At 69.3% G+C, this 14,874-nt stretch overlaps 2 protein-coding genes across 3 annotated transcripts; both read right to left on the bottom strand.

Annotated features, from left to right (window-relative positions):
• Positions 1-930: 930 nt before the first annotated feature.
• Positions 931-2,723, bottom strand: LOC110258364 (cysteine-rich protein 1). Its single transcript, XM_021081650.1, has 5 exons — positions 2,374-2,723; positions 1,418-1,512; positions 1,280-1,337; positions 1,155-1,201; positions 931-1,046 (listed from the first exon to the last, which is right to left on the bottom strand). Exons 1-4 carry the CDS (start codon positions 2,411-2,413, stop codon positions 1,161-1,163), a joined length of 234 nt encoding a protein of 77 aa, XP_020937309.1. The 5' UTR covers positions 2,414-2,723; the 3' UTR covers positions 931-1,046; positions 1,155-1,160.
• A 6,589-nt stretch (positions 2,724-9,312) lies between these two features.
• On the bottom strand, positions 9,313-14,392 carry CRIP2 (cysteine rich protein 2). 2 transcript variants are annotated; one of them, XM_021081649.1, is made up of 8 exons: positions 14,262-14,390; positions 11,250-11,344; positions 11,111-11,168; positions 10,696-10,836; positions 10,555-10,623; positions 10,366-10,460; positions 10,028-10,085; positions 9,313-9,951 (listed from the first exon to the last, which is right to left on the bottom strand). In XM_021081649.1, exons 1-8 carry the CDS (start codon positions 14,302-14,304, stop codon positions 9,884-9,886), a joined length of 627 nt encoding a protein of 208 aa, XP_020937308.1. In that variant the 5' UTR covers positions 14,305-14,390; the 3' UTR covers positions 9,313-9,883. The 2 variants fall into 2 exon arrangements, with proteins under 2 accessions (XP_020937308.1, XP_020937307.1); XM_021081648.1 differs by having other exon boundaries at positions 10,555-10,836; positions 14,262-14,392.
• Between the last annotated feature and the right edge of the window lie 482 nt (positions 14,393-14,874).

Genomic DNA, 14,874 nt, shown 5'->3' with positions numbered 1-14,874 from the left:
CCAGCGCCTCAGGGTAGACTCCCCACGCTGCCTGCTCTGGCCACAAAGCCCTCAGTCCCCGGGCCCCCAGAAGACACCTCCGCCCCAGCCCCACCCCACCCCACCACTGAGAAAGCCAGCCTCACTTTCACCCTCTGATCCCTCGGCCCCAGCCCATTCCGTCTGTCCCCAGAAGCACTCCCACGCCCCCCGCCCGCAATGTTTATCACCCAGTCTTTCCCTCTCTGCACCAATGCACACGCGTGCGCACACACAGATGGGACCCGCGCACCACCCTGGGGCCCCATGTGCCTGTCCGGCTCAGGCCGTGGGGCAGGGCCAAGGCCACATGCAAGGCTGAGATGACCCCTCTGGGCTCTTTAGATCAGCCAAGCCTGGGGTGGTGGCCCTCTGCTAGGGCCTGCGTGTGAGTGGCCAGTTGGGGGAGGGCGGAGAGGGCTCTGCGGGTGGCCCAGTCTGCAGCTGCTGCCCGAATTGACATGGGGTTTCCAGAGAGCCCCTAGCCGTCGCTGCACAGCCAGTCCTCCAAGTCCCCAGCCACTTACTAGGCCCTGGGCACAGGGCCGGAGCAGATGAGGGGGGTGGTGTCCTGGCTGCACCAGCAGGGTGCTGTAGGGATGGGGAACGGGGGTCACGGGTAGAGCAGCAGGAAGTGGGTAGGGCAGGCCAGGCTCCCCAGCAAAGCTTCTCAAAAACGGAACCAGCTCGGCAGATTCACCCTGTGGCTTTGAGTTCCGGCTCACGCATCCCAGCACCGCAGAGGAGGGCTGGGCATCGCAGGGCTGGCCGAGGGCCTGTCCAGGATGGCAGTCCCCCCACAGAGCACCCCAGCCCCGAGCTGGGCAGGGACGGCAAGGCTGGCTGCAGCCGGAGGAGCAAGCAAGGGCTCTGCACGGTTGCCTGGGTGACACACACACACATAAGCAGGGCTTCCGAGTGTTCCGTTTATTGAGGACACGGGGTCTACAGGTGCCTGTGGAGAAGGCCTGCCATCAGCCTAGACGGGCAGTGGCCTGGCGGGCAGCCAGGGATGAGGTCTCCAAAACCTGTGCGAGAGAAACAGGCCCAGTGAGTGGTGAGAGCTCGCTCGGTGTGGGGGACCCGGTCCTCAGGGCCAGCGGAGCAGGGTGGCATGAGGCAGATGGGGAGCGCACCTGGGTTTACTTGAAGGTGTGACTCTCGGCTCCACCGCGTCCAAAGCCTGCCGAGAGAGTAGTGGGCAGGTTAGAGGGGGCGGGCCTGGGGGGGGGGTCTGGGTGGGAGGCGGTGGGGAGCATACCTTTGGGTCCGAACATGGCCGCGTAGCAGGGGTGGTTGCAGTAGGGCTTGCCCTCATGCTGCAGAGAGAAGTGCCGCCGTGAGTGAGGGCCTGTCCCCCCTCTGCCCTGGTGCCCCGCCCCCCCTAGGCCCTACTCACCTCGGCATGGCCCCCCGAGGTCAGCGTCTTTCCACATTTCTCACACTTCAGGCAAGGCCGGTGCCAGTCCTTCCCCAGGGAGGTCACCCGCTCAGCTGTGGAGGTACAGACAAGGCCCCCGTGAAGTGGGATCCTGCTTTGGGGACACATGGCACACTCACCAGCTCACACACCTCCTTCTCTGGCCACCTCTGCTCAAGGCCGCGCCCACCCAGGCCTGGCGGCCCACCCAGAGCCTCAGCTGGCACCTGTGCCCCAAGGGTGAGGGGTGACACCTCCAGTCCCTAGCCAATCCAGGCAAACAAGCTGGGTGGGCCCTGGTCCTGGGTGGGCCCCTGGGGGCTTGGAGGGGGGGTGGTGGAGGAGGCGGCTAGCGGATTTGGGGTCTGGAGCTGACCCCGGGTTAGGCCCTCCGCCTCTGCTCGGACTTCCCACTCCCTCCTGCACTCCCCTGGGTGGGCCCCCGGAGCCCGGGGCAGGAAGGCGGCGCCCGGGATCTGAGTGCGCCTGGGATCTGAGTGCGCCTGGGATCGCGCTGGGATCGCGCTCGGGGCGCCCGTTTCCGCGTCTGTTTCTACTTAGCCCGGGGAGGGGCCCGGCGTTCCTTCCCACCCGGCGGGGTCCCCGCCCAGGGCGCACCCAGAGGAGGCGGGTGAGCGAAACCCACGGACAAGAGACCCAGAGTCGAGGAGACCCGGAAACCGGGAGACCCAGTGGGACCCGGAGAGACGGCGGGGCGCAGAGACGGAGGGCCGTCCAAAGCAGAGCTCCCGACCCGCACACCCAGGCGGCCGCGTACAGCCTGAGGCGTCGCTCCGAGCCTGTGCCCAGGGTCCCCCCGCGCCCCCGGCCCACCTGAGCGGCCCCACGGGTTGGACCCTGGGCCGCGCTTCCGGGTGGGGCGGCGCGGAGCATCGCGGTTGGAGCGCGGGCGGGCGGGAGTGGGGCGCACTCACCAAAGTATACCTCCTTGTTGCACTTGGGGCACTTGGGCATGGCGGCGCCGGTCCGGGACGGGTGGCGGGGCGGGAGCGGACGAGCGCGGGACTGGGTGGGTCCCGCGGGTCCGCGCCTTTCAAGGACCCCAGGACCCCGCCCCCTTGGGACCCGCCCCCAGCGCCCCGCCCCCTGAGTCTGGGACTTGGACCTGGAGGCCTTGGCCCCAAGCCAAAGGCCCGAGAAAGGTCAGCTGGTCCACCCCCGCCTTGGGGCAGCACCCAGGCCTGTCCGACGACAGCGTGCAGTACGGCAGGGAGTAGCTCAGGGGATCCTCGGGAACTCACTGAAGGGGCGGGACTGGAGCGCCCGGAGGCACCCTGCACTTTGCCCCGGACTCTGGAGCCTTGGGGTTCAGGATCTGGAGCAGGGGGCTCCCCAGGAACAGAAGGGAGCACCCCACTCCCATCACCAGATACATCGGAGCCGAGGAGGAGACCGGCCAGCTCCACAATGCAGATAGATGCAAAGTAGCACGCAGACCCCTTCCCGGCCAGGCCCTTCCCCAGATAGAGGGTTGGGGACACGGGCCAAGGGAGTGTCAGCCGGTAGCCCTCCCCCCAAAACTCCCCTTGACCTTCATCACAAGCGGGGCCAGGAGGGTATCGCCCCAGGCCCCCACCCCGAGGGCTGTCCGGGTCTCCTCGGGCCGCACCCCAGCGTGCCCCAGGCGGCCCCGCGAGGTCCCTCCGATCGCCCCGGGGAATTCGCAAGATGCCCGCCGCCTCCGAAGCTGCGGAGGCTGAGGGCGCTGCAGGTGGAGCCGGGTGCGGCAAGGCCCAGGCCCTCTCGGAGGGGCGGGGGCGGCGAGGGGAGGGGTCCTTATCTCTGCGGGAAGCGCGCGAGTGCAGAGCGCGTCGAGTTCGCTTTCCAAGGAACGCGGGGCGGCGCGCCTCCCTGGTGCCAGCCAGAGACCGTGGACCACACCCGCCCTGGGACAGGGGAAGGCCTGGGGGCTTGGCGCCGAGGGGCTCCGGGGTCCTGGGCCAGCCTGCGCCCACCAGCAGAGGGAGTGGAGGCCTCCGCATCTGCCCCTTAGCCCAGGCGGTGGTGGTGGCCTGGGTGGGGTCGGGTCTCCTGGCCCCCTGGAACATCCCTGCCAGCTCCCGCACTGCGTGGCCCAACCCTCCTGGTCACAGGCACCCAGGCCACCTCCCTCTCTCGGACCCTTTACCTCCCTGCTCCGCTGTGCCCCCCACACCGCACTCTGTTTCTTGGCTTTACCAGAGCCCAGTTCCCAGCACTCTGCACCCTGCCCCCCACCTTCACCAGAGTCCTCCCCGCCCCTCCGCACACTCCTCTTGAAAAACAAAACGTCCAGGCTGGGCCTGTCCAGGCCCGGTCCCCACAGAGGGTGCTGGAGACCACGTTCCGACAGGGCCCGGGAGCTCCTGGTTCCCCCCCCCCCCCCCCCCGCCCCCGAAGGCTTTCAGTCCTGACTGCACAGCGACCCCCACCTCTCCCTTCCTGAAGCCCACCCACCCAGCGTCAGGGCCCCTCTTGGGCCCGGCTGCCTCCAGCTCAGCACCCCTGGGCCTGGGCTGGGCTGGGGTGAGAGGTGCCAGGGTTCAGGAGTGAGGGGGCCACACCCAGTCCCCTCACACCCATGTCCTGCCCCCCCAGGCCTCCTCCCGAGTCGTCCCCACCTCCCTGGGACCCCCTCCACTGGGGCTTGGCAAGCCTGTTCTGCTCGAACCCTTCTCTGGGATCCCTCAGGGCCTGGCTGCCCCCTCACTGCCCTTTGGGGGGGTTCACGCCCTGCACTGGTGGGACTCCCAGTCTCCTCACATCCATGCCAGCCTACTCTGGCCCTGAAGCCTCAGCCGCCGCACGGAAGCACTGCAGCGTGATTTCTGAAACTGAGACCACCAGCACAACCTCCCCCACCCGGCCCGGCCCATGGTGTCTCCTTGGCCTGTGCCTGATGCGGCCAGACCAGGCCAGGAACAGAGGGTGGTACTGGTGCATGATTCAGAGAGAGGCAGGAGGACGGAAAGCCCGGGTCGGGAGAGGGGGGAACAGGGCGCGCGAAGACGCAGGCACAGCCAGGGACAGATACGCAGACAGACAGAAGCAGCCAGAGGGGATGAAGGGCCAAGACCCCTGGGGGTGCAGGGGGGCTGGGGCAGGGCAGGTGGGGATCTGTCACAGTGGATCCCGGGGCTCAGGCCACACACCTTTGCACACACCGCCTTGCAACTCGCTGAGAAGGCTGCCCCGAGGGGGTGTGCTGGGCAGAGGTCAACTCCACCAGGACAACGTGCCCGAGAGGTGCAGTGACCGGCAGGTTGCAGGATGCGCACGGGTGTGTCCCAGCGCCTGAGGGTGTGGCTGTGCTGGTGTGCCTGCAGGCATGCCTGTGCACGGGCAGGTCCATCTGGGTATCTTGGGGTGCATGAGGCCTTACTCAGAGCAGCTGCCTTCCAGGCTTCGGTCCAGCCCGCCCCGGGCTCTGGGCAGGTGGGGCAGTGAGCCAGGCTTGTCCTCCTCTCCACTCACCTGGCCCCGGGGATGGCCCTGCCTGCCACACGGGGACTCCAAACCCACACCCCCTCCAAACCCAGCGGGTGAGGGGGCTGAGACCCCCCCTTGAAAAGCAGGGTGATGAGTCTCTTCCTGGCCTTCTCTGCTGTTATTGCCGTTGCCATGGCCACAGTGCTGGCGGGGAGGATGCCAAGGGGGCCAAGAGCCATGGGTGTTGCCCTCTGGTTGGTACATAGCACAGTTTTTCCAGACACTCAACACACACACATACACACACACACACACACACACACACACACTCCCTCTTCCTCTCTCTCTCTCTCCCCCTGGAACCTTGCCAAAGCTTCAGCCACAGACTGGCCTGTCCCTCTAACCCCCAGCTCCCTACCTGTCCTGTCTGCCCATGCTGCCCATGGTCGTGGGGACCCCTCAAGCTGTGCCCCTCCCTCAGTCAGGGGGCTGTGCCGGGAGGGCATCTTCTTCCTCCCTACGGCCAGGCTCGCTGCCCTCTGAGGCTTGGCTGGGTGCAGGATTCTGGCTTCTGTCAGCTTAACTGCCCAGATGCACTTGTCGGGGAGGGGCCCTGACCTGCCCCAAGGTCAACCCGACAGAGACCACAGCCCCGCCCTGCCTGGCCCTCCACCCTTGCCTTACTCTTTTGGGGCGCTGGTGGCATTTGTTGCAGGAACACATGGAAGATAGAGCGATAGGCCTTCCTCTGCACGGTGCAGCCCCCGGTGCTGTCAGCACCTCCGCCCACAGCTCTTCCTCCCAGCAAAGGCCGGAGGCACCAGGGCTGCGTCTGGGGTGTCAGGGACAGAGTGGCCAGGACAGCTCCTTGCCCCAGGCTGCCTCTGGGCCCAGAATATCCACTCAGCATCAAGGAAGTGTGAGGGCACCCAGGCCCGGCCCTGGGGGAGGCCACCATGGGGTTCTGGCTGTCCCGCCAAGGTCACCCCGCCCTGCACCCTCCCGCACCCTCTTCGTGGCCTGCTCAAGCCCTGCCCAGGCTCAGCTGGAGACCCAGGCAGGAACCGGGCAGGTCCCCGCCCTGCCGCAGAACTCTGGATGGGGCCTCAGGACAGGGCTTGCTTAGGCCCCTGGCACCGGCAGAACCCGTGAAGGCAGGGCTGGGCCCCAGTGACCACTGAGAAATCCAGTGCCCGCAGCAGGGCAAGTTCGGCCCCTCGGGGGCGGAGGGAGCGCTGCCCCTCCCCGCCCCCCACCACTCCACAGGCCGGCACTTGCCTCAGGCCTTTCCCTATCGTCCTGGGACTAGCCCCCACCCACTGCCCCCATCCCCAGGCCCCCTCCTCATTGTGGACAGGTGGAAGGCTGTCCCTTGCCTGGAGGCAGGCCTGTCCAGTGTTCCCGCACCTGAAGGCCCTGAGGGGCCCACACATGCTCCGGGACAAGTGCGGAGCCGGCCAGGGGGAGGACACCCCTCCCTGCCCTTCCCCCAGGACCCGCTGAGTCACAAGCATGCAGACATTCCCATGGCCTATTTTTAGCAGCTTGTCTCTCAGGACCCCTGTCTGCCCCAAGGTCCTGCCCCCGCCCCCCGGGGGGGGCGAGGCCGGGGAAGGGGCTGGACGGCTTTACCCGGATGGGCTTTGATCTGCCCGCCAGGCCTCAGCTGGCCTCGGGCGGAGGCTCCTCTCCTCTGAGGTGCTGGGGGTTGGGGGTGGGGCGTGGATGACCTTGAACTCCTTCGGCCAGGTGGGCTGCTCCTGCCCTCCCCCTACCAGCCCCAGGCCGAGCCTGGATCCCAAGAATCCGGGAACCGCCTCAAATCCCAGCCTCACCAGTCCAGCCTCAGGGCCCCAAACCCACCCCTGCAGCCAGCGGGCCAGCAGGCGAGAGAAAATGCACAGTCCACCCCTGGCCGCCCTGGTCTCCTGCGAGTCCTTGCCTAGCCCAACCCCCAGTGGCCCAGAGTCACGGTCACAGGCACTAGGTGATTTCTTGACCCTCGCCCCCCCCCCCGGGGGGGGTCACAGCCAGTGGCCAGTGCGCAGGTGCGTGGACCTGGGACAGGAGAAAAGCCATGTTCCTTCAGCCCTGAAGAAGTTCGGGAAGGGCAGCCTGAGCTGGGCGGGGTCCTCAGAGCCTCCAGCAGTGGCCGGGGGAGGGGGGGGCTGCCCTCCCTAGGGCAGGGAGAGGGGGTGTCCCTGGCCCAGGGGAAGCCAGGCAGGGCTGGGAGGGAGCAGGGCTGAGGGTCTAGGGCCAGGGTCAGAGGATCCTGGGCCTCAGGAAGTGGAGGCAGAGGGAGCTGCAGCCAGAGCCGATGCCTCAGAGATGCCTGCAGGGGTCAGGGTAGCGGCCAGGGCCCATGTCAGAGGTGGGGTGCAAGGTGGGGCTTGGAGGGTCCTGGCCAGGAAGTGGGGTGCGGCCGGGACGCAAGATGGCGGAGGAGGCCGGGCGCTGCTATGCCCAGCCCTGGGGTTCTGGAGGGTGGAGGGATGGTTAGATGGCATTTCGGGGCCGCCTCACTGGCTGGGAAAGGGGTGGCGGGTGGGTGGTGGAGGGCAGGCAGGGGAGGTGGGGAAGACCGCACACCCGGGCCCAGGCGCCCATTCCCGCCTCCCTTGAGTCTCGCGGGGGCGCCCGAGGAAACACCTGGCTTGTGGGGAGGCTTCCTGGAGCTGGTGTCACCGAGGAAACCCCGGCAGCGCGCGGCCCCCACCGGCGACACCCAGCGACCGCGCAGAGACCGCTGGTAGCTGCCCCGCCCCGGTTTCCACGACAACCCCTCGACACAAACACGGAGGCGCGGCACCCTCCTCACGCAGGAAATGGAACGCGCCTCCCCGGGCCAGACCGGAGGGCGGGAGGGCACTGCGTTCCAGGCGGGGACGGGGCGATCCTCCCCCAGGAGACCTCGCCACCCCTCCCCCAGGCCCCCCCCCCCCGGAATAGGCCCCGGCCCTGGCCGGGTGTCGGGGTAGGGAGCTCCGCACGCCACATCGACCCCCAGGGGTAGTTTCCACCCTAGCCTCCCGAGGGAGGCGCCGGGCTGCGCTCGGGGCAGCCTCCGGGCAGCCCCTCACCGGCCGCAGGGCAGGAATTTCCCATCCGACACTGGGAGCCCTCAGCAAGGGCGGGCCTGGGGATGCTCAGGGAAGTCTGCGTTCTCCCCCAAACGACCCCCCAACTTAGGAGCCTCGGCCTGGCGGGAGGGAGGGGGAGCGGGGAGGGGAATCGCCCAGGCCCTCCTCTGAGCGCCGCCTTGTACTTTTACTCGCCCGAAACTCCCCTCTGCCTGGCGCGGGGACTGGGTGACCCCCGGGCGCCTGCTCCAGCGCCTCCTACCCGCAGGGCAGCACAACCCGCCTGCACCTCCTGGCTGCATTCTCGGAGCCGGCCCGGTGCCGGGAGACGCTGCAGCCCATGCCGGGCGCCTGGGCTGGCCAGGAGGAGGGCGGCCAGGCAAGCGGACACCGGGCACTGGAGCCGGCCGCTCCACCCCTGGGACACGGATGGCTGCTCGAAGGACAATGGGCTCGGCGTCCAGGCTCAGCTGTGTCTGCGCCAGTGGACTGGAGGCTGCGCCGGGGAGGGGCCTGTGCCAAGGCCTGGGGTGCGGCAAGCTGGCCCCGGGGAGCAGGGCACATACGGATCCAGGCGCCCACGGTGCTGGGGACATGGGCCCATAAGTAACCAGGCCCGTCTGCTCCCGGCTCCCGGAGGGCGGTGGGCGAGGCATCTGAGGGTGTGGTGCTGGGAGCGCTCCGGAGCGGGGCTGCGCGGTCGAGGGGAGATCGGCAAGGGCCCCGCCCCAGCGCCCAGAGTGGGCGAGAAGGGGCGCCCCCTGGTGGGATGCCCGGGAGCGGCAGATAAAGCCAAGGCAGCCGGCAAGGGGGCTGCTCAGAGGGGCTCAGGACGGCCCCTGAGGGGACGCCTTCCGCACTGCAAACCCAGACGCAGGAACGCTGGTCAGGCAGGAGCACCTAGGCCCGCAGGCTGTCCTGGCCTCCCCAGCGCCGAGGCAAGCTGGTCACCTCCCCGCCAAAGCCCTCTGCAATTCCAGGCTCCTCCTTCCCTGGCCGCTCCCCCTGCCGGGTGGGGGGGGGGCCTCCTCTGGTCATCTGACCCTCTCTCTTCCACGACTCCTGTCCTCTGCTCTCTTTCCCGGGTCTCTGAAGGATCCAGGCACCTCCTGGTGTGGGTGCCCAGGTCTGGGGACCAGGACCCCTCCCCCGATGCCCCCCCTTCATCCAGTCTCTTTCCTCTCAGGGCCCCACCCCAACGCAGTGTTGGCACCGCGGCCTAAACCAGCCCAAACCCGAGCCTCCCTGCCTGCCATCAGCCTCAGAAGCTGGGCCCAGGGGTGTCGGGAGCATCCGTGGACGGGACGAAGGGACACCACCTTGGATCCAAGTCCATCCCACAGCCACAGACTCAGTGCTGGGACCTGCGATCCTCAAACCCTTTATTGGCAGCAGAAGTCCCGCAGCTGAGTGTGAACCATGTGAGGGTGAGGGGCGGGTGCTGGCGTGGCAGCGTGGGAGACGGGCAGAGGGCTCCAGGCAGGCCGCCCTCCACTTGGGAACACTGTGAGGGGCGAGACCGTGCCTGTCACCGGCCAGGGAGGCATAAATAACACTGTGGGGCAGGAACGGGGCAGCAGGAGGGGCGAGTGGGGCGGCCCGCTCAGGAAGGCCCACCCAGGACCAAGGGACACACGGGGGCATGTGGGGCCAGGAGACGCAGACATGGGCACACGGGGGGCCGGGAGGACACAAAAGAGGGTAAGGGTCGGCTGGGGACACAAGGGCAGACACACCCAGAGAAAAGGGGTGGGTGGGCAGGCCCTGGAGTTGGTGCAGCGGGCTTCCTCCTCTCCACACCCGGGCGCCGCCGCCGCCAACGGATGGGTGCTGAGCTGGGACTGGGCGGGGGCCGCTCCCCCACAGAGCCAAGCGGTGGGCCCTGGGCCAGGGGCCTGCGCGGATGGGCCCGAGGCCCGCAGAGGGGGCTGGGGGCCTAGGGCTGAACTTTGCCCTCGGGGTCCTTGTCATAGATGTAGCTGCCCACGGCTCCGGTGTTCACTCCTGCAGAGAGAGACGCGAGGGTGGTAGGAAGCGGGGAGGGGGATGGGCACATCCCGACCCTCCTGGCCACACTCACCCTTGGGTCCGAAGAGTATTCCGTAGCAGGGCTTGTGGCAGTAGGGCTGGCCGTCGTGCTAGGAACAGGACAGGGGCGGTGAGGCCGGGGGCCGTGGGCCTCGCTCCCCCGGCGACTTCCTCCCGGTCCAGGCGCCCGTCCGCCTGAGCCTCCAGCTGCCAAAGCCTCGGCCAGGCCCGCTGCCCACCTGGGAGGGAGTTGGGGGGACGGCAGCGCCGACAGCGCCGCCCACCGAGCCTCCGCGCCCATGCAGGCCCCGGCCTGGCCGCCAGGGGGCAGCGCGCCCCGCCCCGCGCCGCCCTCCCCCTTCCCGCCGGCCGCCCCCGGCCTAGCCTCACCTCCGCGTGCCCGCCCGGGGTGAGAGTCTTCCCGCAGCGCTCGCAGCGCAGGCACGGCCGGTGCCAGTCCTTGCCCAGAGACGTCACTTTCTCGGCTGGGAACAGGGAGCGAGGGTGATGCCCAGCAACTGCCCCCCCGGGGGGAGGCCGCCCCCCACCGCACAGGACGGGGTGGCCGGAGTCACTCACCGAAATAGACCCTCTTGTTGCAGCGAGGACACATGTTGGGCTCCCCGGTGAACGTGGTGACGCTGGAGGCTGGGAGGGAGGACGTGTCAGGCCCCAACAGAGCCTCTGTGCCGCCCTCCCCCAGACAGGAGCCCAGCCCACCTTTGCTGGGCCCCTTAGGGGGGCCGCCGGCCTTCCGCTCCTCAGCTCGGGCCACGGGGACCTCGATGGGGCCAGTGACCTGAGGTCTCTCTGCAGAGGGCTTCTCGTAGATGTAGGACCCGGCTCCACCGATATTCACCCCTGTCGGGCGGCGGGCTCTGTAGGCCTTTCCCACCAGCCGGCCCTCAGGGCCACCTCCCAACCTCTCGGAAAAGTGCCCTCCGCAGCCCACTGAGGGGTCAGGACCCCCGACCCAGAGGGCACCAGTGGGCCAAGGGCGGGAGGGGCTGGGCAAGGGGAGAGGGGGTGCGGGGAGCCCACAGCCCCCCCAGCGTCCTGCCGGCCCCCAGTCTGTGCTTGGTGGGGGGTCCACGCTGGCCACCCCTCCCAGGGCCAGGGCCAGGCACAGGCTCACCTTTGGGTCCGAACAGCGTGGCATAGCAGGGCTTGTGGCAGAAGGGCTTCCCGTCGTGCTAGGCAGAGAGGGGCAGGGGGTGAGGGCGGCGCCCCGGCCTGGATCCTTGGCCCCCCTCCCTGCCCGGGGGAGGGCTCACCTCGGCATGGCCCCCGGGCGTCAGCGTCTTGCTGCAGTGTTCGCACCTGAGGCAGAATCTGTGCCAGTCCTTGCCCAGGGAGCTCACCTTCTCAGCTGGGACAGGAGGGCAGGTCAGGGCCAGCGCCCGGCTGCCCTCCGGAGCTCGGCTGCCGCTGCCCCGCTGTCCTCCCCACGCCCCCAGCCCTGGCACACCAGGGCCACCTTGAGCGCCTCGGGCCCTGCTCTTCCTCAGGGCCTCGGGCACCTACCCCCGGGTCCCGGCCCAGGGCCCTGTGGCCTCCATGTGCCCCGCTCCGGCTCCCTCAGACCCTGGCGCTCACACCTGGCCCTCCGCCCCACGCCGGCCTCCTCACACGTGGCCCCTCCTATCAGGCCCTAGGGGAGTTGGCAGAGCCCCCGACCCCCGTGCAGAGGCCGTGCCACCGGAGGCCCTCCTGGCTATATTTGGCTTCCCGGCCCTAAGCTCTGAGCTCCCCTCCTCCCACCTCCGGCTGCTGCTTTGGCGCCCAGGGTCTGAGACCAGCTGCTGAGGGTCAGGTCGGGGGCCCTCCCTGCCCCCCCACCCCCGCCCCGCTCCACGCTGGGACTGCCGAGCCGCCTCCCAATGGACGGAAGCCAGACTTCCCCAGGGGAGCTCGGCAGGAAAAGGGCGGAGGCCAGGGCAGGAAGAAAGGCCGAGCCAGCGGGCTGGGATTCCTCGCAGTGGAAAGGGCCCCAGTGGAAAGGGCCCCGCCAGAGGCATCAGGGAGCAGGGGTCAGGAGGGCTGGGCCCCTCCACCCTGGCGGGATCTGGCTACGCCCCCCAAGGAGGCTGAGGACCAGGGGCTCTTCTGGTCTCCCTCACTGAGAGGTCTTTGCCTGGGCCAGGCCTCCCCTGGGTCCCGGCAGAGCAGGGAGAGAGGGCCTGGCCAGGACGTCCCAGCCCCGGGAGGCCCGTGGCTGCTGCCGGAGGGCAGTGAGAACCTCCTGATGGCCCAGTCTCGGGGCCCTGGGTGCTAGTTGCCGACGGCCCAGGTGGAACCTGCTGGGCCTGGCCAGGCCAGGGGTCGCCTTCAGGATCCCCACCCACCACCCCCTTCCTGGGGGCAGCATGGGCTTAGATCCTTCTGGACAATCCATCCAAGGAGGCTGGGACATAGGCTGGCCAGGCCTCCCCCCTTGTCCATACCAGGGCAGACGGGAGCTGGCTGAGCACAAGGCGGGCTCGGATCCCATGCCAGCCTGGCGTCCTCTCCCAGTTCTCCTCCGCAGCTCAGGGCTGCCAGAACCACTCTGCACTGGCCGGCCTTTAGGATGTGGCCGCGAGGGCAGGGGAATGACCCGCGCACCCGCTGGGCAGGTCAGCGGGCACGCTGGGAAGGCAGAATCGATTGCGTCTAATAGCCTGGAAGGGAACCGGCTCCCGCTCGGCTGCACAGTTGTTGGGGACACGAAGAGTCAGCATCCTGAGGTCCCTCAGCGCCTGGCCCAGGTTCTGGGGTGCTGACTGCTGGGATGCAGCCTGACTGGAAGTGGGCCAGACCCTGGCCCCTCCCGAGCCCCTTCCTCCACCAGCGCCTCCAGACCAGGACAGAAGCCAGCCGGGTCTGAGCCGCCTTTGTTTTCTGCTGGGAGCCAGCAGCCGCCCAAGCAGGCAGAAGCGCTTTTCCGGGTTGTCCATGGAACTGTCAGCCCAGTCCTGAGCTGGCCTGTCTGGAGCCACAGTTGTGAGCCGTGGGGCTAGCAGGAGGGCCCTGGAACTGGCCCCCACTCTGAGTCTTAGAGGGATGAGCCCCATCTGGGACGGGCACTGAGAGCTGGGCGGGCTCCTGGGAGGCAGCCGGAAGCCCCTCGGCTTCCAGCCAGGCCAGAAGCTCTCCAGGCCCAATCGGGTCCCTCCCCTCTGGGAACAGCAAACAACGTCTGCCTCCTCCCTCTGGTCAGCTTGGAGGCCAAGTGGCCATCTTCCCCTCAGCCCGTCCCCATCCCAGACCCTGACCACTGCCCCTAGGATGACAATAGAAGGGTCCCCCGTCTGTCCCTGCCTTTCTGGCCATCCTGGCTTCTGCCACTAAGTCTGTCTGTGGGGGCGTTGGTGGGAGGCTGGGTGGGCAGGGACTCCGCCACCGCCTTGGCAAAGTCGGGGGGAGGGGGGATCAGCCAGAATGAGGGAGGGGGGGCGAGTGAGCCAGGCAACAGGGTGGGAGCGCCAGAGACAGGGTGAGCAGTGCCGGGGGGGGGGGGGGGGGGGGGACACGACATGATCCAGGTGGTGTCCTGACAGAGACAACCCCTCCTACCCTGAGACCTCGGTGCCTGTTCTGACCTTGAGGAAGCAGGGGCCTGGCCACCTGGGCTCCAGCATCCTCTCATGCTTGTGGGGACTCGTTTGTCACCCCACCCCACCCGCGGGAAAGTCCTGGGGAACTTATGCCAAGGAATGGAGCGCGTTGGCACACGCAGGAGGTAGAGGCCAAGGTCGCCCCCACATGGACTGAGTCTAGGCAGAGCCCAGATCAGGCCCAGCCTGGCTTGGGCAGAGGTCGGGGTGGGAGTTCGGGGTCACGGGTCGGGGCCGCGCCGGCCTGGCCACGTGTCCGCGGGGAGGCAGGACTCGGAGCTGTGAGAAAGGGCTCGCGAGGAGCCGCGAGCTTGCTGCCCCGGCCCGACCCCGCCCGACCCCGCCCGGTTCCGCACGCCCCGGGAGGATCGCGATGCGCGCCCGCGAACCTGAGCGCTCCCCAAGCCCGGCCTCATCCCGGGGGCGTGGGGGGGTGGGCAACCACGCGCCCCCGCCCGCCCGGCCTCGAGCCCCCGACCGGCCGCTTCGGGGTTCGGGTGCGGCTGCCCCCAGCTCGTCGCCGCACCCCCTTCTGGCCGCACCCGCGTGGGCAGCGCGGCGAGCCAGATCGGGGCCGCGCATCCTGGGGCGGTGGCCCTGTGCTCGCCAAGTGGCGATGGGGGCGCGCGGCCCTGCAGCAGGGAGCGGGCCGCGAAGGGCGGCGCGGCGCTGGCCCGGCCGACCACTCACCGAAGTACACGGTCTTGTCGCACTTGGGGCACTTGGAGGCCATGGTCGGCGCGCACAGTCAGCCCGCGTCCTCCGCCCGCGCCCGTCTCCGCGCTGCCGCCGCCGCCGCGCCCTCCCCGCCTGCCGGGCTGTCCGCGCACCCATTGGCTCCGCGGCCGGGGCGGGGCGTCGGGAGCCCGCCCTCGGGTCTGGGAGCCCCGGACGCCGCGGGGGCGGGGGCGCACCTGCTGGGGCGGACGGGGGGTCGGGCGAGACCCGCTCGGCCTCCCCCGGCCGCGCGCGCGAGGTGCCCTCTACCCAGGCCCGCCCGCTCCTCGCCCGTTTCCATGACAACGTGGGGGCCGCCAGCGGGACGGCGGGGTGGGGCCGAGAGTCCGCGGGCCCCCTTGACCGGGGGAGTCCTGGCCAGCTGGCCTCTGTCCGGAAGGGCGGCGTCCCGACACGCAGACTGACGGCAACGGCGGACTGGCCGGTCCTGCCTGATCCTGGCGCTTGGGTCCCCGGAGGACCCTACCCCACCCTGCCTCGCGCCGCCGCCCGCTTCCCTTTGTTTCTTGGTTTCTATAGTAACCCGCGCGCTTGGATAGGAGCGGGATTCTGGATGGGGGCGCCA

Source organism: Sus scrofa, unplaced genomic scaffold, assembly GCF_000003025.6.
Source record: "Sus scrofa isolate TJ Tabasco breed Duroc unplaced genomic scaffold, Sscrofa11.1 Contig1914, whole genome shotgun sequence".
Lineage (NCBI taxonomy): Eukaryota > Metazoa > Chordata > Mammalia > Artiodactyla > Suidae > Sus > Sus scrofa.
The sequence above is the reverse complement of the archived record's forward strand: the minus strand, read 5'-3'. Positions and strand labels throughout refer to the sequence as shown.

What these genes read in the sequence shown, in the direction of transcription:
- LOC110258364 (XM_021081650.1), bottom strand. Translation starts at nt 2,413, where the DNA reads ATGCCCAAGTGCCCCAAGTGCAACAAGGAGGTATACTTTG. An exon ending in CCTCGGGGGGCCATGCCGAG is followed by an intron (nt 1,338 to 1,417) that starts GTGAGTAGGGCC and finishes TTCTCTCTGCAG; the next exon opens with CATGAGGGCAAGCCCTACTG. An exon ending in GGCCATGTTCGGACCCAAAG is followed by an intron (nt 1,202 to 1,279) that starts GTATGCTCCCCA and finishes CTCTCTCGGCAG; the next exon opens with GCTTTGGACGCGGTGGAGCC.
- CRIP2 (XM_021081648.1), bottom strand. Translation starts at nt 14,304, where the DNA reads ATGGCCTCCAAGTGCCCCAAGTGCGACAAGACCGTGTACTTCG. An exon ending in CCCCGGGCGGGCACGCGGAG is followed by an intron (nt 10,086 to 10,365) that starts GTGAGGCTAGGC and finishes TCCTGTTCCTAG; the next exon opens with CACGACGGCCAGCCCTACTG. An exon ending in AATACTCTTCGGACCCAAGG is followed by an intron (nt 9,952 to 10,027) that starts GTGAGTGTGGCC and finishes CTCTCTCTGCAG; the next exon opens with GAGTGAACACCGGAGCCGTG.